The sequence below is a fragment of the Rhinatrema bivittatum genome, chromosome 1, assembly GCF_901001135.1.
Source record: "Rhinatrema bivittatum chromosome 1, aRhiBiv1.1, whole genome shotgun sequence".
In the NCBI taxonomy this organism is placed as follows: domain Eukaryota; kingdom Metazoa; phylum Chordata; class Amphibia; order Gymnophiona; family Rhinatrematidae; genus Rhinatrema; species Rhinatrema bivittatum.
The window spans coordinates 193,913,246-193,934,971 of NC_042615.1; the positions used below are offsets into that span (position 1 = coordinate 193,913,246).

The window sequence follows — 21,726 nt, forward strand, 5'->3', positions numbered from 1 at the left end:
GGATCAAATGACACAAAGAGCTGGGTGGATTGTCTTTGCTTCACTGTGCGGTCTAGGTAAAAGGCTAGCGCCCGTTTACAGTCCAGGGTATGGAGAGTACGTTCCCCTGGGTGGGAATGTGGCTTCGGAAAGGTGGTCTGGGACTCCCAGGCTTCGAAGAGGTTGGGGCCTCTTCACCACAGGGTCGCTTCGGGGGAGGCTCAGCATGGGCCAGTGCCTCCCCCAGCATCTGCACCATGCCATGTGACGGCGACTGCCAGTGCCGGTGTCTGTTTACCTCAGTGCTCGGCCAGATCCTTCTTCAGCATTGAGGAAGCAGACGATCCAGATGCCTGGAACAGTCAGACATTAGAGAGGGCCGGTTCCCCAAGCCCTTCTCTTCACGAGGAGGGATTTGACAAGACGTAGAGGGAGACGCCATGTCAGAGAGATATCCACGACCCTTTGGTGTCGAAGTCCCTGATGCCGGAATCGATGGAGCAGACATTTTGGCACCAAAAAGCTGCTCCATCTTGTTCAGCCGGGAACGACAGCCCTTGGGAGTCATCTGACCACAGTCGGGGCACCCATGAATGTCGTGGGAAGTTTTCAGGCACAGGATACAAACCTTGTGCGGATCAGTGAGAGACACGGACCGCGGGCACTTATGAAAACCAGACGACACCATGAAAATAAGCCGGTGAGCGCCTGTCGCCTCCCGGTGGCTGGCAGCCACCGGGAGGCGACAGGCTTAAGGATCAATCACAAGAATGAGAGGAACACCTACCGAGACATTGGGGGGAATCAACCATGAAGAGGGGCCCCGAGAAGAGGAAAAAACGGAGGAGAAATCCTCGATGAAGAGAAAAATTTTGAAAACTTTGGAGATAGTTCCAAGAATTGCAAGGCGACTGCTTCACGAAAAAAAACTAGACTGAAGAGGGACCCGCATGGCCGCATGGATAGTGGCATGCTGAGCATGCTCAGTGTGCCAGCCAAAGTTTCTAGAATGTTTGACAAAAGTTTTCCATGCCAGGCTCTATCTGATGTCACCCATCTGTGAGGACTACCATCCTGCTTGTCCTAGGAGAAGTGCTGAGATTGCAGCTCAGCACTTCAAGAATAGATCTGTTTGCATAGGTTGTGGAAGAATGCTAAGGGCCTAGGAAGAGATCTTCCCCTCTATCAGGAAATTATAGAATATGAAGTGATATTAGATATTGGGGGAAGACAGGAGCAAAGCTACCTTGGCAGCACAAGACCCCCCCCCCCCTAAAGCTCTGATTGGCACACCTTAATGACAGCCCTGCCCAGAGGTGGTGATAGAACCATACTTGCTCTTGATATTTATAAGTAATGGAATTTTGTGCAACACTGCTTTAGTGTATAAAATAAAAAATCCAATGAAAAAATAAAAAAGGAGGTTCTACAGCAAGTGGTCATACTGAATCGGCCCGTTTGTAGGGAGGATGTTCCATGCACCAACCACTCTTTCTTTGAAGAAATATGCCCTAATAATTTCTGAGTCTTTTCTCTTTGAGCCTCATATTATAACCACTTGCTGTAGATCCGCCCCTTACCCCTTATTCAGTAAGGGGCGGAAAACGTGAGTCCAACCCACCGAACATAATAGCGCCCTCAACATACAAATGCATGTTGATGGCCTATTAGGTATTCCCGCGTGATTCAGTAAGTAAAATGTGCAGCCAAGCCGCACATTTTACTTTCAGAAATTAAATTTCTTCCGGCACTGGGAAAGTGCACAGAAAAGCAGTAAAAACTGCTTATCTGTGCACCCAATATCATGGCGATATTAAGTCGGAGGTCCCGAAGAGTAAAAAATGTAAAAGAAAAAAAAATTTGAAGTCGGCCAGCGGCTGTCGGGTCGAAAACCGGACACTCAATTTTGCCGGCATCCGGTTTCCGAGCCCGTGGCTGTCAGCGGGCTCGAGAACAGATGCCGGCAAAATTGAGCGTCAGCTGTCAAACCCGCTGACAGCCGCCGCTCCTGTCAAAAAGGAGGCGCTAGGGACGCACTAGTGTCCCTAGCTCCTCCTTTTGCTTGTTTCTACCACTGGGCCTCATTTAAATACTGTATTGCGCGCACAGGCGAGTTCGTAGAGACCAACAGTTACAGAATCAAAAAAAAAACATATGATAGCAGAGGGGATCCTTAAAGCAAGAATCTGAAGTCATAGCAGATATGCTCTGCAATATTCCATCAGAAGCAAACCTAGTCATCTTTATCTGTCATTTTCAATATTTGTAAAAACATTTAACTAGCATTATACACACTTCATGGGTATTATATGGGGAACAGCCGGTTTACACAAACGAATTGCTGATACCTTATAGCCCCCAGTGTACTTTGCACTCAGCTAGTCAACATTTATTAGCTATCCCTATAGCTAAGGTAGCACAATTGCAGCAGACCAGTCACCATGCTTTTTCACTAGTCACCTCATCACTTTGGAATGATCTACCTCTAGAACTGAGGGGATTTCAGAATATAAGTGTTTTAGAAAATTATTGAAGGCAAATGTATTTAGAGATGCTTTTAATTACTATGATTTTATATTTTAAATATGTAATGTGCCTGTTATGATTATCCTGTGATCCACTTCTAACAATTTTTGACAATGAAGTGGAATATAAATTATTGTAAATATAAGCTTGGCATATTTGTGGAGATTTTACACAATATACAAGAACAATTTTTGATAAATATTTCCGACTACTTACCAGGGATTCTACAATTTCATTCATTGTTGCACCTAATCCATGAGAAAGGGACATCTCCTTTAGAAGTTCATAACACATTATCAGACACTTCAGAAGGGTTTCTGCGTCATTCTTAGAAAGAAAGACAAATTCCCAAATCAGTTTGGCCCCTTTCTCAACAATCAACTTGATACATCCAAAAGAGATCACCAATGAGTTAAACCTGCTTTAAAAAACTTTACATAAAAATTCTCAAAACAGAGATCACAGAACCTCAACTACTGCCATATTTTGATCTAAAAAGCTAACATTTAATTCCTATGCTTTTAATTTATATATAATACAAACTGTACTAATATAATGATATTCCTAATCCCCACCTAAGAAAATTTGGCCCTCATCTTCTGCTGTTTCCTCTTGGATGGCTCAATATATTTAATAATTCAGCCTTTCTGAAAATGAGCACTTATAAATCACATCGAAGCAGCCTTGGTAATTATGACAAAGCAAAGTGTATCTCTCTCTATATCGATATATATAGATATACACACACCCACAAAGACATAAATACACAATTCTGAACCAAAATGAAAAAAATTCCTTTCAACTGAATATGCCAACCAGTTTAAGTCCCTCTACATCAGCATACCCCATTGTCTTTTTTTTTTGTAACCTCCAAAAGCATAATAATCTGGGAATTAATGCTGTGGCCACTAATTTCCTTTGATAAAAGTTATTGTAGCTTCAAAGTAAAATATCACTTCTTATGATAATGAAGTAATCCACTTTCTCTTAGCCTGAGGGCTTGCCCCCTCTTGAACTATTTTCAAGTCCTACTTATCTGTGTTTTTTTCTATGGAAAATAATCCTGACAATTAAGTAAACATTTTATTAGATTACTGACCTTCATTTGTACATTAAGATTTATATATCCTATTTAACAAAAAGTGCCCAAAATGAAATCCATTTACAAATGTAGCCTGAAGGTCCTATACAGTGGAAGGATTGGTCCCTTGCTTCCTCCCCATCATGAACCAAGCACTGATCACTGCTGCCTGGTGCAAAAATTCATGATTCATCTCCACTAATATGACCATGTGTTTTTGCTGATTAGTGTAAGCAAGTACTACAGTTGCAATTCTTGTTCCTCAAATGCATTACCCTCATGCTTATCCATATTCCATCTTATCTGCCACTTCTACTCGTTTGCTTAAGATGTCAATATTACTTTGTAAAACAATCAGTGAGACCAACAATGTAAATTATTACTATTTGGTGTCACCCAAAAAAACAGCAATATTGCTCATTCCTTCCTCTAGAACAGAGCTTCTCAAATCTTTCCTGGGGACTCTACAGTCAGTCAACTTTTCAAGATATCCACAATGAATATGTATGAGCTAAATTGGTATATACTGAGTCTCCATGACATGCAAATTTGGCTCATGCATATTCATTGTGGATATCCTGAAAATCCAACTGGCTGTGAGGGTCCCAATGACAGGTTTGATCAGCTCTGCCCTAGACAACTGATAAAATTAAATAGCAAACTAAATACTGATCCCTATAGGACCCCACTTTTCATTGTATTCTAAATGGAAATATTGTTATTAATTCTACTCTGAACCCACTTTAAATGCTAATTGCTAAAACAATATTAGTTCTATTACTTTTCACATCTTTTAGCTAGCCAAGCTCTGAACTATTTTTCTGTCCCCTTTTAAACATGTGGGATTTTTTTTTAAATTCTGAAAGGTCTTTCAGCCTACATTAACATGTTTAGAAAAACTATCAGTAATGACTTAATGTACAGAAAATTTATGCTTTACTTTTTCTGTTACTACATGGCTCACCCTTGGCGCTCATCTCAAACTCATCAAATGTCTCTTGACTGCATATTTTTTCTACATTCTGAAAAGGCTATTCAATATGTAATTGCAATATCCTGATTACATTCTATAAACTGAATTGCAAATATATTGCCCTGAGATATTGAGGATGGTGAAAGAAAGTAACTTTCCAAATCTCCATCTGACAGTACCAAATATACAAATTAATGGTCTGAATGTAATGAGAAGTTATAGGACAAGGTGTTAAATTTAGATCTGCAAAGCAAAACTATTTTAAATACAAAGAAATGAGCTTTCACTGACGAGACGCAAGTATAAAGGGAGTCAAAGAATAAGAAAATTATTCTTCACCTGCTAATTTTCGTTCCTGTAGTACCAAGGATCAGTCCAGACGGTGGGTTATGTCCCCTGTCCAGCAGATGGAGTCAGAACAAAAGCTTGAGGGGAGGTCCTATATGACCTCACTCCCAGTGCTACAATCCTCAGTAACAAGACTTTCAAAGCCAAGAAGAGAAGAGACGGAGGGTTCAAGAAAATGCAAGTGTTCAAAAAGTATAATTAACAATTGAACTGCTCTAAACCATGTACAAAAACGGAACTTGCAAACCAAATCACAGACAGAAAAGATTAGAGCTGACGAGCAGAGGCGTTTCCCAACAAAAAATCCCCCCAAATACTAGGGAGGGTGTCTGGACTGATCCTTGGTACTACAGGAACGAAAATTAGCAGGTGAGGAATAATTTTCTTTTCCCTGTACGTACCAGGATTAGTCCAGACGGTGGGATGTACCAAAGCTTCCCTACTACGGGTGGGCCGAAGAAAGCCCTGCTCGAATGACACTATCTCCGAAAGACCCGAACACGGGCGCACGAACGTCCAGACGATAGTGCTTGGAAAAGGTATGCAATGACTTCCAGGTAGCCGCCCTACAGATCTCCTGCGCGGATACCGACATACTCTCCGCCCATGACGCCGCTTGAGCTCTTAGCGAATGAGCCTTAATCGACAGCGGTGGTTGTCTACCGGCCGTCAGGTACGCTGAAATAATCGCACCCTTCAGCCAGCGGGCGATGGTAGCCTTGGAAGCCATACAACCCTTCCGAGGCCCAGACCAAAGTACAAACAAGTGGTCCGAGAGCCGAAAATCATTTGTGGATGCCAAATATTGCAATAGGCATCTCTTGACATCCAAAAATCGCAGTTGCCTAGAGTCCTCCGAAGAGAAGGAAGGCAATTCAACCGACTGATTGAGATGAAAAGAAGTGACTACCTTAGGTAGAAACGAAGGCACCGTGCGTAAGGACACCCCGCAGTCCGTGAAGCGCAGATAAGGTTCCCGACAGGACAGTGCCTGGAGTTCCGAAATGCGGCGCGCTGAAGTAATAGCCACCAGAAAAATAGACTTAAGCGTAAGATCCTTGATGGTGGCCATCCGCAAAGGCTCGAAGGGCGAGTCCCCAAGCGCCCTGAGTACCAGGTTGAGACTCCAAGAAGGACAGGGAAGTCTGGACGGAGGCTTCAACTGTCGTACCCCCTTGAGGAAGCGGACAATATCCGGATGCGCCGAAAGCAGCGAATCCTTACCATTGTGGAGAAGCGCTCCCAACACAGTCACCTGTACCCTAATGTACGCGAGTCCCATCTCCAGACCAGACTGCAAGAAGGCGAGAATCTGCGCGACCGAGGCACTACCCAGGATAAAAGAGCGCGAGACGCACCACTCCTCAAAAACCTTCCACACCCTTACATAGGTGACCGAGGTGGATGTCTTTCGAGCTCGTAAGAGCGTGGAAATCACAGCCTCCGGGTATCCCCGACGCCTGAACCTACGCCTCTCAAAAGCCAGGCCGCAAGACAGAAGCAATCCGCCGCTTCGAGAAATATGGGACCCTGCCTGAGAAGTCGTGGGAGGTGACAGAGACAAATCGGACCTTCGCGAGCGAGGTGTAGAAGATCCCCGAACCATGGGCGACGAGGCCATTCTGGTGCCACCAGGATTACCAGGCCTGGATGGGTCTCTATCCGCCGAAGCACCTTCCTCACCAGAGGCCACGGTGGGAAGACATACAGGAGAATCTGCTGAGGCCATGGCAGAACCAGCGCGTCGACCCCTTCTGCGCCGTGTTCCCTCCTGCGACTGAAGAAGCGTGGTGCCTTTGCATTTGCTGCTGTGGCCATGAGGTCCATGCGGGGCTTGCCCCATCGCTGTACTATCAGGGTCATCGCGGCCCCGGAGAGCTCCCACTCCCCGGGATCCAGACGTTGGCGGCTGAGAAAGTCCGCCTGCACATTGTCGACGCCTGCTATGTGAGAGACAGCTAAGCGGAGCAAGTTGAGCTCTGCCCAATGCATCAACTTCTCCGCCTCCCACGCGACGAGCCGACTCCTCGTGCCTCCCTGGCGATTGATGTAAGACACCGTAGTTGCATTGTCCGACAGAACCCTGACCACCCGTTGACGAACTAACAGGAAGAATCCCTGAAGGGCTAGTCGGACTGCCCTGGTCTCCAAGCGATTGATGGACCACTTCCTCTGCTTCTTCGTCCATGTGCCTTGGATGGAACTCAAGTGGCAAACAGCCCCCCATCCCGTGAGACTGGCGTCCGTGGTGACCACTACCCAGTCCGGTGTTTCCAGAGACACTTCCCGTGCCAAGCGTCGAGGGTCTAACCACCACTGGAAACTGAGACGAGCCGCCGCCGGGATAGGAAGTACCGCTTGGTAATCCCTTGAAGCCGGCTTCCACCGGGACAGCAGTGCCCACTGGAGGGGCCGAGAAGGTGAGCGAAGGCCCATGGTACCAGGTCGATCGTGGAGGCCATGGTCCCTAGTACTTGAAGGTAATCCCAGGCTGTGGGCTCCGGTAGGGATGAGAATCGCCGAATCTGCGCACACAAGGCCTGTGCTCGCTCCGGCCGCAGGAACACCTTGCCTAACTTCGTGTTGAAGTGGGCCCCCAGAAAATTCAGTTCCTGCGAGGGTGTGAGCTGACTCTTGTCGTAATTGATAATCCAGCCCAGTGACCGTAGGAGAAAAACCACCCGGTTCACGTGCTGCACCCCCTGCTGTTGAGACTTTGCCCGAATGAGCCAGTCGTCCAGATATGGGTGAACTAAGATCCCTTCCCTGCGGAGAGCCGCTGCTACGACCACCATCACCTTTGTGAAGACGCGTGGAGCCGTGGCGAGACCGAAGGGTAACGCCCGGAACTGGAAGTGTTGACCCAGAATCTTGAAGCGTAGAAATTTCTGGTAATCCGGATGAATTGGAATATGGAGATATGCCTCCGTCAGATCCAGTGAGGCAAGGAACTTCCCTTGGTGAACCGCGGCCAGGACCGAGCGGAGGGTCTCCATGCGAAACCGCGGAACCTGTAGCGCTCTGTTGATGGTCTTGAGGTCCAGAATGGGTCAGAAGTTGCCCTCCTTTTTGGGCACCACGAAATAGATTGAGTAATGACCTCGACCCAAATCGGAGGCAGCCACCGGCCTTATTGCCCCTAAGGCTAGCAGCCGATCGAGGGTCTGTCGGACGGCTCCTTGTTTGTGGGACGACCCGCATGGGGAGAAGAGGAACCTGTCTCTGGGAGCGCGGACAAAATCCAATGCGTAGCCGTTCTTTAGGATGTCCAGGACCCACTGATCCGATGTGATACGGACCCACTCCTTGTAAAAAAGAGCGAGACAACCCCCCACCTTCGGGGTCGGCTCGTGGGTCCGCCTGGCATCATTGCACTGGCTTGGCGGAAGAGCGAGGGCCTGCCGGCTCCTTGCCGGTCCTACGCCCACAAAAGGACCGGTTCCAAGACTGAGAGCAAGAGGAAGGATACCGAGGCGCCTGCTGCTGCCTGTTAGCTCGTGCCAGACGCTGGTTCCGAGGCCTGTTTCTAGAGAAGCTGAATGACCTGGTCGAGCGGGGCCTGTCCTCCGGGAGTTTATGCACCACATTCTCGTTGAGAGACTTTATAATTTGGTCCAAGTCCTCCCCGAAGAGGAACTTGCCCTTGAAAGGAAGGGATCCCAGTCGCGCCTTGGATGACGAATCCGCCGACCAGTTACGGAGCCACAGAAGGCGACGGGCCGCCACCATGGATCGGGATAAGACCCGGAGAAGGTCATATAGAGCATCCGCTCCATAAGCCAGGACAGACTCTAACCTGTCTGCCTGCTGAGCCTCGGTATCTGGAAGATCCTGCGAGGTGAGCAGTTGCTGAACCCAACGCAGTCCCGCTCTGTGCTAAAGCAGTACAAATAGCCGCTCGGACTCAGAGCGCGGAGACCTCGAAGATCCTCTTTAGATAGACCTCCAGCTTCCTGTCCTGAAGGTCCTTCAAGGCAGTACCGCCCGTAACTGGGATGGTAGTACTCTTCGTTACTGCCGAGACCACCGAATCCACCGCCGGGACCTTAAGCAATTCGAGGAAATCCATAGGGAGAGGATAGAGCTTTTCCATAGCCCTGCTGACCTTGAAAGAGGCTTCCGGAGCATCCCACTCCCTGGAGATCAACTGCAAGAAATTTGGATGGGTGGGAAAAGCCTTGGGCAAGGGCCGAAGCCCTGCCAGGAGGGAATCCCCCTTTCTCACCTTAGGATCCGGAACAGACGGCTCTGGGGGAGGATCAATGTCCATCTCTTGAAGTATATATGGGATGAGACCATCCAACTCCTCCGCTTGAAATATCCGGAGTACCCGTGGGTCGTCTCCCTCCATCTGGGCCGACACACTGGGATCCTCCCCGGTCGAATCCTGAGAGGGGTCCGCCTCCGGACTTTCGTGACAATCCCGCGACGGTCCCGCAGGCGCCCTGGAGGGTATCTGCGCCGCCCCTAACGGCTGCCCCAGTCCCAGCACCGAAGGATCCCCAAGAGAGACATCCAGACGCGGCAGTTTTGCTGGAGTAGGACCCAAGACAGGATCCAGGGGCTGGCTGCTTTGTAGGAAGGCCCGGTGCATCAGCACCACAAACTCCGGCGAAAAACCTGGCAGTCCCGGGGCAAACCCTCCCGGGACGTTTCCAGCCGGTTGCCTGCTCTCCTGCTCCGCCCGGGGGGCCAAAACCGGAGGAAGCGCGATGCGCGATTCCCCTGCCTCATTTTCTGACCCGCCGGCCTCCTCGTCAGAAAACAAGATGGCCGCCATTCCCGCGCTCAGCGGGAACGGGGCCTGACGCCGCCGAAATGCGCTCTCCTCGCTGAGGCCTCCTGTGCCATCCCCCGACTGCGTCTTGTCTTCCTCCGCTGGAAGGCAGGCCGAACAAACCCCCTCCGACGAGAGCCGGCTTGACTGCCGGCCGCACGAGGAACAGGCCGCCGCGCGTGGCATGACCCGCAGTTAGGGGAGGCAGGAACGAGCGCCGACGCAGCGAACAAACCAGCCCCCCTCTCCGGCAATTCGCACCGCACACCCCGCCTCCCTGCGATCCGAGCTACCGCCGGGGAATGAGCCTCCCGGTAGTCAGCGGCCCCGGGGAATGAGCTTCGCGGGGCCGCAGGTCGCCGATGTCAAACGGAAGTGACGGGGGGGGGGGGGGCCAAACCAGTGCCACTGATGGTCACCCCTGAAGAATAAACGCAGCCCTCCAGTGCCAGTCGCAACGGCAAGAGGGGAAAAAGGTCCTGAAAATTTAAGGGAGGAGAAAAAAAAACACACTTACCCCCAAAACGGACCCCCAAGAGGAAGAAAAAACAGGAGGAAAGAGAAGCTGGATCGCAAGTCCCTCTCCTTATAGACCAGCCACCCAAAGTAGCTGAAATCAACCCCCTGGAATTGTCAAAGACAGATTTTCTGCTTTTTTTTTTTTCTTGATCCCTCAGAAACAGGAAAGGCCTAAAAACCAGATAACCTGTGCTGGGGACTAACCAGTCCCCTGCTCACATCTGCTGGAGTCAGAAGATACTGAGGATTGTAGCACTGGGAGTGAGGTCATATAGGACCTCCCCTCAAGCTTTTGTTCTGACTCCATCTGCTGGACGGGGGACAAAACCCACCATCTGGACTGATCCTGGTACGTACAGGGAATATATATATTTTAATAGCACCTTTATTAAAACATGCTATATAAATATAATAGTTTCAACAAAATATGTGCTGCTATAGCTTATTACCAACAAATTTCTGAATGTAGATTGTAAAATTAGAAATCAGTGTGGAAATGTAATGTTTAATGCTATGAATACCAACTTTTAAAAATACTGCCAATTACTAAGAAAAATATATTTAGCAAATTAAGTAACTTTAGAACTACCCTCCCAAAGATAAAATATCCAAATTATTAAAAAAAAAAAATACCCTCACCCAGAAAAATTAACACTATAACCTCTGAGTCTACTTTGATGATGTTGCCTCACTCAGTTGTGCAATATTGCTGCAGTAATTAATCTGAACATAAAAAGTGATGTAGAAGGAACAAAATTTTGGTGCTTATATACAATTGCAGTCTCATGAAAGCCTGATGGGAGAAGCCCCTATTAAGATAAGCAGATATTAAAAAAAAAAAAAAAGACTCATGCAGACAAAAGCTTTGGAATAAAGGAGTAGGTTAATAGGTTAATCCATTATTACACTTCAGCGAAAAACAGGGAGGAAAAACAAAAAACAAAGAAGAGATGGCAGATTAAAATCTTACAACCTTTTCCACACGCATTTCTTTGATTTCTGGTTGCTCTGCTTCTTTTATTAGTTCCCTTTTGAGATTTTCCAGTTCTGTTATTTTTTCTTTTAATAGTGATGCACGGCTAAAATCTTGCAAAGCAATACAATCCTCAAGAGCTTGCTTTGTTTCAATAATCTGCACTTTAATTTCAGCAGTCTAGAGAGAGAAAAAAATATTTATGGAGCAAACTGATTTTATATCTTCAGTAAAATGTATGGATGCTTTCACAAAACAGGTTGTATAAAGTTTCAAAACCATGGAAAAGTGCGCAGAAAAAAAAACTCGACAATTTTTTTTTTACTTGAAAGACAAATGTGAAAAAAAATAATACAGTAGAGCATCTTCTATCCAAAGTTCCTACTTCCAAAAACATTCCCATTATCCAAAAATTGATTGGCTTCACATGTTACATTATCTGGAAAAACTCCTATTAAAAACCACCGAAGATCGTTCCTTCTCCACAGCAGGCCCTGTCCTCTGGAACAGACTACCGACTGACCTAAGACTGGAACCTTGCCTTCATACCTTTCGAAGAAAACTGAAGACGTGGCTTTTCCTCCAAGCCTTCCCCTAGTCAAAATGACACTTCGGACTCAGCCCAAGGAATGAGATAATTACTAATCTCATACCCGTTTTATATTATTTATTTGTTGCTAATTCCGCTCTACCTTTCTTCTTCCTGGCTACTTAGCCCCCAAGTTCAATGCCCTTGTTTTATGTAACTTTGCTTGTTTCAGCCTTCTTGTTTGGTTACACTTGTTTATACCCCTAAGTTCCATGTAAACCGGCCTGATGTGAATTCTATTCGTGAAGTCCGGTATAGAAATAAATATTAAATAAATAAATAAATTCGTTTATCAGAACACAGTAACATATATAAAATGACAGAAGAAAAATACAAAAAGCCCATCTAGTCTGCCCAGCAATGTTTTTTAGGGTTTTAACTACCACCCCATGCAGGTTACCCCAGTCCTTCATTAACATCCTAGGGATTCTTTACCTGGAACAAGTCTGGGTCTCATTATTCCAGATAAAAGGTGCACTACTGTATCTCATTTCTGTACTTCTAATGGTACCACCAATTACTACAGGGTTTCCAATCTTTTTGGGAGCAGAAAAATGCTTCTGACTTTTACCTGTATTTTTATGCCATATATAGAAAAGTATTATTATGTAATAAAAGTTATATGCACAGACTCATTCATGATACATAAAAAAGAAAATTATTCCTTACCTGCTAATTTTCGTTCCTGTAGTACTAAGGATCAGTCCAGACTGTGGGTTATGCTCCCAGTCCAGCAGGTGGAGTCAGAAGCAAAAATTCGAGGGGGTTCTATATGACGTGACCCCCTGTGCCTCAATCCTCAGTAACTAAACTTAAAAAGCCAAAGAGAAGAGACTGAGGGATCAAGAATAACACTTGTTCAACAATAATGAACGAAGATTAAACTAATAACAAACAACCTACAAAAGGAACTTGTTAAACCGAACTGTGTAAAAACAGAGAGTCCTGAAACCCCAGGACGAGCTTAGAAGAAGAAGCAGCAGAAAGAATAGGAGTGAAGAGCAGAGGCGTATCCCAAAAACAACCCTTAAATACTAGGGAGGGCGTCTGGACTGATCCTTAGTACTACAGGAACAAAAATTAGCAGGTAAGGAATAATTTTCTTTTCCCTGTACGTACAAGGATCAGTCCAGACTGTGGGATGTACCAAAGCTTCCCTACTCCGGGTGGGCCGATACCAGCCCTGCTCTCAAGACACTATCTCCAAAGGAACCGAAACTCGGAGCCCGAACATCTAAACGATAGTGTCTAGAGAAAGTATGTAGAGATTTCCAGGTGGCCGCTCTACAAATTTCTTGAGCAGACACCAAAGAACTTTCTGCCCAGGACGCAGCCTGCACCCGAAGGGAATGTGCCTTAACACCCAGAGGTGGTTGGCGCCCTTTCCCTATATATGCAGCAGCAATCGCATCCTTCAACCATCGAGCAATGGTTGTCTTAGAAGCCATCTGGACCCCTCCTGGGGCCTGACCATAGAACAAAAAGATGATCCGTGAGACGAAAATCATTGGTGGATTCCAAGTACTGCATGAGACATCTTTTAACATCCAGACTACGTAGCTGTCTGGAAATCCGACACAGAGAAAGAAAGGGAGTTCTACCGCTGATTCAAGTGGAAAGAAGAAACCAACCTTTGGAAGAAAAGAGGGAACAGTCCTTAGGGAAATACTGTCCCTCTGAAATACGGAGGTAAGGTTCTCGGCAAGACAAAGCTTGGAGTTCCGAAATACGACGAGCTGAACTTATGGCTACCAGAAAGACAGACTTTAGGGGTGAGGTCTTTGACGGTGGCCGCGCTAAAGGCTCAAACGGAGGTCCTACAAGAGCCTCGAGAACCAAATTGAGACTCCAAGAGGGACATGGCGATCTGGAAGGAGGATTCAATTGTCGTACACCCCTGAGAAAAACGGAGTATATCTGGATGAGAGGAGAGTGGAGAAAGCATTCCCATCTGCAACAACGCTCCCAACGCTGCTACCTGTACCCTAAGGGAGTTATATGCAAGACCCATGTCAAGGCCAGCTTGAAGGAAAGCTAAGACTTGAACTACCGAGGGCATTAGTCGGTACAATGTCACGACCAACACACACCAATCCTCAAAAACTTTCCAAACTCTGATATAAGTGACCGAGGTGGGAAGTCTTCTAGATCGCAACAGAGTGGAAATAACCGCCTCCGGATATCCTTGATGTCTAACTTGCGCCTCTCAAAAGCCAGGCCGCAAGACAGAAGCGATCTGCCTCTTCTAAAAATATGGGACCCTGTTTGAGAGACGAGGAAGATGACTGAGACGAATCGGCCCTTCGCGAACTAGAAGAAGTAGGTCCGCGAACCATGGTCTCCTGGCCATTCCGGGGCTAACCAGAATTACCGGTCCTGGGTGAACTTCTATGCAACGAAGCACCCGTCCCACTAGGGGCCACGGGGGAAAGACATACAGAAGAATCTGCCTGGGCCACGGGAGGACCAGAGCATCTACCCCTTCTGCCCCGTGCTCTCGTCTGCGGCTGAAGAAACGAGTGGCCTTTGTTTCTTGGCTGTGGCCATGAGATCTACGTGGGGGGGGACCCCAACGATCTTCTATGAGAATCATCGCTTCTCTGGAGAGCTCCCACTCTCCCGGATCCAGACGTTGTCGGCTGAGAAAATCTGCCTGAACGTTGTCTACGCCTGCGATGTGAGAGGCAGCTATCCGAAACAAGTGTTTTCCGCCCACTGCATTAGCCTTTCCGCTTCCCACGCAACCAGGTGACTCCTCGTACCTCCCTGACGGTTGATGTAAGATACAGTGGTTGCATTGTCCGAGAGAATCCTGACTGCTCTTTGACGAACAGAGGAAGGAATCCCTGTAAGGCAAGGCGAACGGCCCTTGTCTCCACTGGTTGATGGACCACTGACTTTGCTCGTGTTCCAATTCTTGATGGAGCTCGACTGGCATAACCGCCCCCCAACCCATGAGGGCTGGCATCCGTGGTGACTACTACCAATCCGTGTCTCCAAGGATACTCCCTGGGCCAGATTGTGAGGAATCCAACCACCAACGGAGACTGAGTCGAGCTGCCGGTGAATTGGAAGAACCCAACTGTACTCTCGAGATGTCTGCTTCCAACGGATAGCAGAGCCTCTGTAGAGGCCGAGGATGCGCAAAGGCCCATGGAACTAGATCGATCTTGGAGGCCATAGTCCCCAGTACCTGTAGATAATCCCAGGCTGTTGGAACTTGGAGAGTCAAGAAACGAGAGACCTGTTCTCTCAATGCCTGCGCTCGCTCTGGACGTAAGAACACTTTCCCCTCTCTCGTGTTGAAGTGAGCGCCCAGAAAATCCAACGACTGAGATGGAGTTAAGACGGCTTTTGTCGTAGTTGATTATCCAGCCCAGGGACTGAAGCAGGGACACTACCCTTTCTACTGCAAGGATCCCCTGTCTTCGGGACTTTGCCCGAATAAGCCAGTCGTCGAGATATGGGTGAACCAGAATTCCTTCCCGACAAAGGGCCGCTGCGACTACAACCATAAATTTTTGTAAAAACTCGAGGAGCTGTGGCTAGAACCAAAAGGTAGCGCTTGAATTGGAAATGCTGCCCCCAGGATTTTGAGCGGAGATAGCGTTGAAGTCCGGATGGATCGGAATATGGAGGTACGCCTCCGTCAAATCCAAAGAAGCAAGAAATTCTCCTCGATGGACCGCTGCTAACACCAACCTGAGCGTTTCCATGCGGAAACGAGGTACCCTGAGTGCCCTGTTGACGGTCTTGAGGTCTAGAATGGGTCGGAAAGATCCCTCCTTTTTGGGAACCACAAAATAAATGAAGTAGTGACCTCGACCCAGCTCGGTGACGGACACTGGTCTTATCGCTCCTAAAGCCCGCAGACGCTGAAGAGTCTGACGGACGGCTTGCTGCTTGTGGAGAGAACCGCAAGGCGAGAAGAGAAATCTGTCTCTGGGGGCGTAGACAAAATCCAACGCGTAACCTTGTCTTAGGATGTCCAGAACCCACTGGTCCGACGTGATGCGAGCCCACTCCCTGTAAAAGAGGGAGAGCCGGCCCCCCACCCGCGGGGTCAGCTCGTGGGCTAATTTGGCATCATTGCGATGGTTTAGGGGTTGAGCGAGTGGCTGTAGCCTCTTTGCCTGTTCGCCGACCTCGAAAGGACTGATTCCAGCCTTGAGAGCGATAAGATGGAGTCCTTGAAGCTGGTTGTTGCCTGTTTGTTCGAGCGCGACGCTGGTTCCGAGATCGGTTTCTGGAAAAACTAAAAGACCTAGCTGAACGAGGTCTGTCCTCTGGAAGCTTATGCACCGCATTCTCATTCAGGGACTTGATTATCTGGTCCAAATCCTCTCCAAAAAGGAACTTTCCTTTAAAAGGCAAAGAACCCAGACGTGTCTTGGAAGAGGAATCCGCCGATCAGTTGCGGAGCCAGAGAAGATGGCGGGCCGAAACTGCTGCAACCATTGACCGAGAGAGAACTCTAAGAAGGTCATAAAGTGCGTCCGCACCATAGGCTATCACAGACTCTAACCTATCTGCCTGTTGAGCTTCAGAAGTAGGGAGGATCCTGCGAGGTGAGTAGTTGTTGAATCCAACGTAAGCCAGCCCTCTGCGCAAGAGCAGTGCAGATGGCCGCACGCACTCCGAGAGCCGAGACCTCAAAAATTCTCTTAAGAAAAACCTCCAACTTCCTATCCTGCAGATCCCTCAGGGCTGTACCGCCCGTTACAGGGATGGTGGTGCTTTTAGTCACCGCAGAGACCGCAGAATCCACTGCCGGTACTTTTAAGAGGTCTAGAAAATCCATCGGAAGAGGATATAATTTTTCCATAGCTTTGCTGACCCTGAGGGAGGCCTCTGGAGTATCCCATTCCCTAGAAATCAGTTGTAAGAAACTGGGGTGTGTAGGGAAAGCCTTCGCCATAGGTCGAAGACCCGCAAGGAGGGGGTCTCCCTTCTTAATTTTAGGGTCTGAGGGTGTTGGGTCCGGAGGAGGATCAATGTCCATCTCCTGTAGAATATGTGGAATGAGACCTTCCAACTCCTCCAGTTGAAAAATGCGAAGCACTCGGGGATCGTCCCCTTCAAGCTGAACTGAAAGAGAAGGATCATCTCCTACCGAATCCTGAAGCACATTTCCCTGTGGAATAACCGGAGAATTCCGTGGTAGACCCACGGGAGGCTTGTTAGGCAATGGAGTAGCACCTGAAATTTGGACCACACCCTGTGCCGAAGGTCCCCCTAATGAAGGATCCAAACGTGGTAACTTGGCAGGAGGAGGACCCCAGGCCGCACCCAGGGGCTGACCGCAGTTCTGTAAAAAGGCGCGGTGCATTAAGACTACAAATTCCGGGGAAAACCTGGTAGTCCTGTAGGTAGCCCCCCCGGGGGTTCCCCTACCATAAATTGGTCTTCTGAGCCGACCGTGGGTGTCAGAACGGCCGGTGGACGAGAAACTGAATCCCCCGTTTCCTCACAATCAGAAGCGCCGGTTTCTCCCTCAGAAAATAAAATGGCCGCCGTTCCCATGCTCAACGGGAACGGGGCCTGCCGCTGACGAGGAGTGCCGTCCTCCAAGTGGTGTCCTGTGCCTTCCCCCGATGGTGTGCTAACTTTTTCGGGGAGGTTACAGTTGGAGCACAGCCCCTCGGCAGAGAGGCGGCTGCCCAAACGCCCGCAGGAAGCACAAGAAGGAGTACGCGACATGAGGGAGGAGGGTGGCAGGAACCAGACGGCGCGGCAGAGACCTGTAACAGGTACTATTAATTAGCGAACAACGCTAAAAGCACCCTCCTTCTTCCTACTGACCCAAGCACTGCTGGGGAAAGGACCTCCCAGCAGGCAGCAGCCCCGCGGAATGGCGCGTCGCGGGGCCGCGGGTAGGAAGACACGACGGACTCGGGAGGAGGGTGGTGAAACTGACAGGAAAAATTTTTAGTCAGAAAGTTGTCCTCCAGTGCCGCCCAAAAACTGCAAGAGGTAAAATTCACTGTTTCTGAAATGAAAAAACTATTAAAACACTTACCCAAAAGTTTCTTCCCCCAAGAGAGAATAAGAGAGGTAAAGTGGTCAGAAACAGTAAGTTAACAAGGTCCTGTCAAATAGTAGCAGACAAAAGTCTGAAATAAAGGCTTTAGCCAAATAAAATATTAAAATTATGAAGCCCTTTCCCTTTTTTCTTTTTTTTTTAATTTCTTGATCCCTCAAGAGAATAGGAAAAGACCTAAAGAAGCTGTGCTGGGGACTGAACAGTCCCCTGCTCACACCTGCTGGAGTCAGAAGATACTGAGGATTGAGGCACAGGGGGTCACGTCATATAGAACCCCCTCGAATTTTTGCTTCTGACTCCACCTGCTGGACTGGGAGCATAACCCACAGTCTGGACTGATCCTTGTACGTACAGGGAACATTGATGCTTCCTGTTATAAACTGAATACATATAACTGCAAAGTTCTGCAGTAAATGTGCAAGAATGTACTCAGTAACAGTGCAGCTACAGGCATCCACACAGCTGAACATGAAGCAACTCATGGAATGGACATGGAAGGAGACAAAGAACTGGTGCAGGGAGAGAAAAAATGGCAGGTTCGACTGATGGAGAGAGAGACTGGCAGAAATGGACTGATAGAGAAAGACTTGTGCAGAAGGACTGGTGGAGAAAGATACATGTGGGGATGGACTGGTGGGTGGGGGGGAGAAGGACTGGTGGAGATGGACTGATGGAGGCAGAGAGGGGGGGATTGTTTGGCATGGACTGTGGAGCAGAGAGTAAGGGAAAGATTGGTGGGAAAGGAGGGATGCTTGAGACAGGCCCATATCACTAAAAGGGAGAAGTGGTGTGAGTTCTGGTGCACATATTTGCCTCCCAGCCCTGTCTCTCATGGTATTTTTTCAATTGTACTTTAATATAATGTAAATATAATGTGAAGAGAATTAAAAATAAAATAATGAATTTGAAGGGGCTGTGTAAGTGCAGTAATGCCTGCATTGAGTAAAGTGCTTGGGAACCATAGCAATGGGTATCCAGGGAAGCTATAGCCTTAGAAACAGAGCACTGGTCACCTGCTCACCTGTAACAAAGTTTAAAGTAATGGTACAGATTATAGACATAGAAACATAGAAGTGATGGCAGAAGAAGACCAAACAGCCCATCCAGTTTGCCCAGCAAGCTTTCACACCCATTTTTTTCATACTTATCTGTTACTCTGACCACTGAGGTCAGGGCCCTTATTTGTAACTTATTGGTTCCAATTCCCTTCCACTCCCACCAACGATGCAGACAGCAGTGCTGGAGCTGCATCTAAGTGAAGTATCTAGCTAATTGGTTTGGGGTAGTAACCGCCGTAATAAGCAAGCTACTCCCATGCTTGTTTACCCTGCCAGTGCAATTCAGTCCTTGTTGGTTGTCTGAATATAAATCCTTTTTACTTCATTCCCCCCTGCCGTTGCAGCAGTGAGCTGTGCTGGATATGTATTCCAAGTGAAGTATAAGGCTTAATTGATTCGGGGTAGTAACCGCCGTAACAAGCAAGCTACACCCATGCTTATTTGTTTACCCAGGCTATGTAATTCATTCCTTGTTGGTTGTTGTCTGATTATAAATCTTTTCTTCATTCTTCATTTAAAGAATTGGTATAATTGGGAATGCATTTAAATTAGTTAATTTTCCTTTTTACGAACTAGTCTCTTGAACCAAGGGTGTTTTGTTTTGGTTTTTTTTAAGAGATTTCTGTTAATTACTAATCTATCCCAAGTGGGACAGATACATTTCTTCTTTATGACATCAGCAATAGTCTTTTAGTTTTCTCTGCATGACAGTTGGTCAGTGAGGGTGTTGAGCTGGGAAAGGTGACAGAGAGTGTGCGCGCTGCTGAGCTCTGTTATTTAGGCCTTTATATTGTGTAAAATACCTTAAAAACATTTAAGAAACACTAAGAGTGAATGAGAATGAATGAGAGGGAATATTACTGTTTGACTGCCAAAGGTAAGGAAATTACTTTAGTGAAATTAAAAATAAAACAGCTGAAGTGCAGATATTCTCAGCTTTTATAGTTAGCTGAAAGAAAAATTTTGAAACTGATTGTGTGATATCATGATTACCCTGAAGTTAAAGACCTATTAGAACCAGACAAATATTGCTGCCTATTTTGCTGTACACCTGAAGATAAGGGTGACTGCTGCTGAATTCCAAAGGAAAATTAAAAGCACTTTTGGCAAAAGTACAAAAGATTTTAATTTTGGGCTTCAAGACTTATTTTCAAAACCTCATTTCCATTTAAATACAGTTATCCAAGGATTGTTTGAGGAAAGAGTGTCTGAATAGGTGTTAAGGATTTTGTCTAATCTAAAAAGAGTGTCTGATCTAAAAACATTAATTTATTCTTATCTACCTTTCCTAGTCATAGATAGGGAACTGAATTAACCTTTTATTTTGAAGCTAGTAACATTCAAAAAGTGAAAATTGACCGTCTCCGGGAGACAGGTTCCTTTATTGATTTGTTAAAGTCAGCCTTGGCTCTTATCCACATCATGAGGACTCTATCCAACTTGTTGCCTTTACAGTCCCCCCCCCATTTAATTTCCCTGCTTTTGCCCAAGTTACACAGTCTTAATTCTCTATACTTTCTGCACCTATTTTAAGTTTTTCCATTTTATTCCACCCTGTTCATTGTAAAACAAGACTTGTCTCTGTTATGTTTGCTGTTATAATGTAAACCGAAGTGATAATTAATCTTGTTAATTGAACCTCGGTATATAAAAGTTATAAATAAATAAATAAAATAAATTGTTCCAGAGACGACGTGGTCAAGCATAAGATATCCATCGGAAAGAACTGTAGCCTCCAAAACTTTTCATCTTAGTCCAAAGACCAGCGTACACAAGTCATCGCGGGAGTTATAGATAAGTGCACCAACGATTACACATGTAAAAGTATTAAAGACTTTAAAACCGTGGAATCTGCAAACATTATTCAACTTATTATCAGAGAATATTAGTAATATTAGTGGTATTAGTATTATTACAGTAATATATTTATCACATTAGCTTGAGGACACTGAAAGTTCATAACCTCTAAAAAAGAAAACATTTAAATATTTAATAGCATGGTAAATATTTTATAAAATAGACAATTTGAAATATAGCTATACTTATCTGAAAGTAACTTGTTTGGAAAGTTTTAAAACCTGGTACCAAGGTTAAAATATATTTGTGTCATAATTCATGTTATACTTGATTCCTAGTAAACCATATTCTCAATTGCCAGTTTAATAAATTTAACTTTAATAATACAAAGTGTCAAAATAATTAATTTTTCTTTTGTTGGTGAAACTTCATTGAGGAAAATTGTAAACTGTTAACTTATAACAACTTTAATTAAGGAAACCCCAAAGCCTGAACCACACAGCTACCTATGAGACCGTGCATAAAAGCAGTTTACAATAATTACCTGTGACAGGGAAACCACCCTGTTAGTTCGATCTTGGCAAGAGTCCAATGGCTTTCTCAATAGCTGCCTTTTATTAAATTCCATACATGCGGAGAATGGACACCCCCGCTCATAAAAAATGAGGAAACTTTTTGTACCATTGTCGCTGGGCATTCATGTACTCAGAACCTATAGGAAACTTGCCATACCATAACATCCTAACTGCAAGACTCAAACTAACAGCCCTACCAATGAAAAGGCAACAATACAAATACCAGGCCCTAAAACACTAATACACCACCAAACAGGGAAAACAGAGTTGCTTACCTGTAACAGGTGTTCTCCTAGGACATGGATGACATCATCAGATGGAGCATGACACGGAAAACATGTGTCATTTTCTTGAACTTTGACTAGGCACACAGAGCATGCCCTATATAACACATTCACGTGGGGGTCCCTCTTCAGTCTCGTAACACAGAATTACAATAAAAATAAAATAAAGAATAGGAGAAAACTCCACTGGGTGATGGGCGGGTT

General features: G+C 46.4%; 1 protein-coding gene across 2 annotated transcripts in view; it reads right to left on the reverse strand.

Annotated features, from left to right (window-relative positions):
• Window positions 1-21,726, reverse strand: part of NCAPG (non-SMC condensin I complex subunit G) — a 455,902-nt gene that overhangs the window by 222,667 nt on the left and 211,509 nt on the right. The window contains exons 12-13 of one of the 2 annotated variants that reach the window (XM_029590416.1): window positions 11,177-11,356; window positions 2,722-2,832 (exon numbers count right to left, since the gene is read on the reverse strand). In XM_029590416.1, coding sequence (XP_029446276.1) covers window positions 2,722-2,832; window positions 11,177-11,356 — 291 coding nt within the window. The remainder of the gene's footprint in view (window positions 1-2,721; window positions 2,833-11,176; window positions 11,357-21,726) is intronic. The other variant, XM_029590425.1, reaches the window with a different exon arrangement.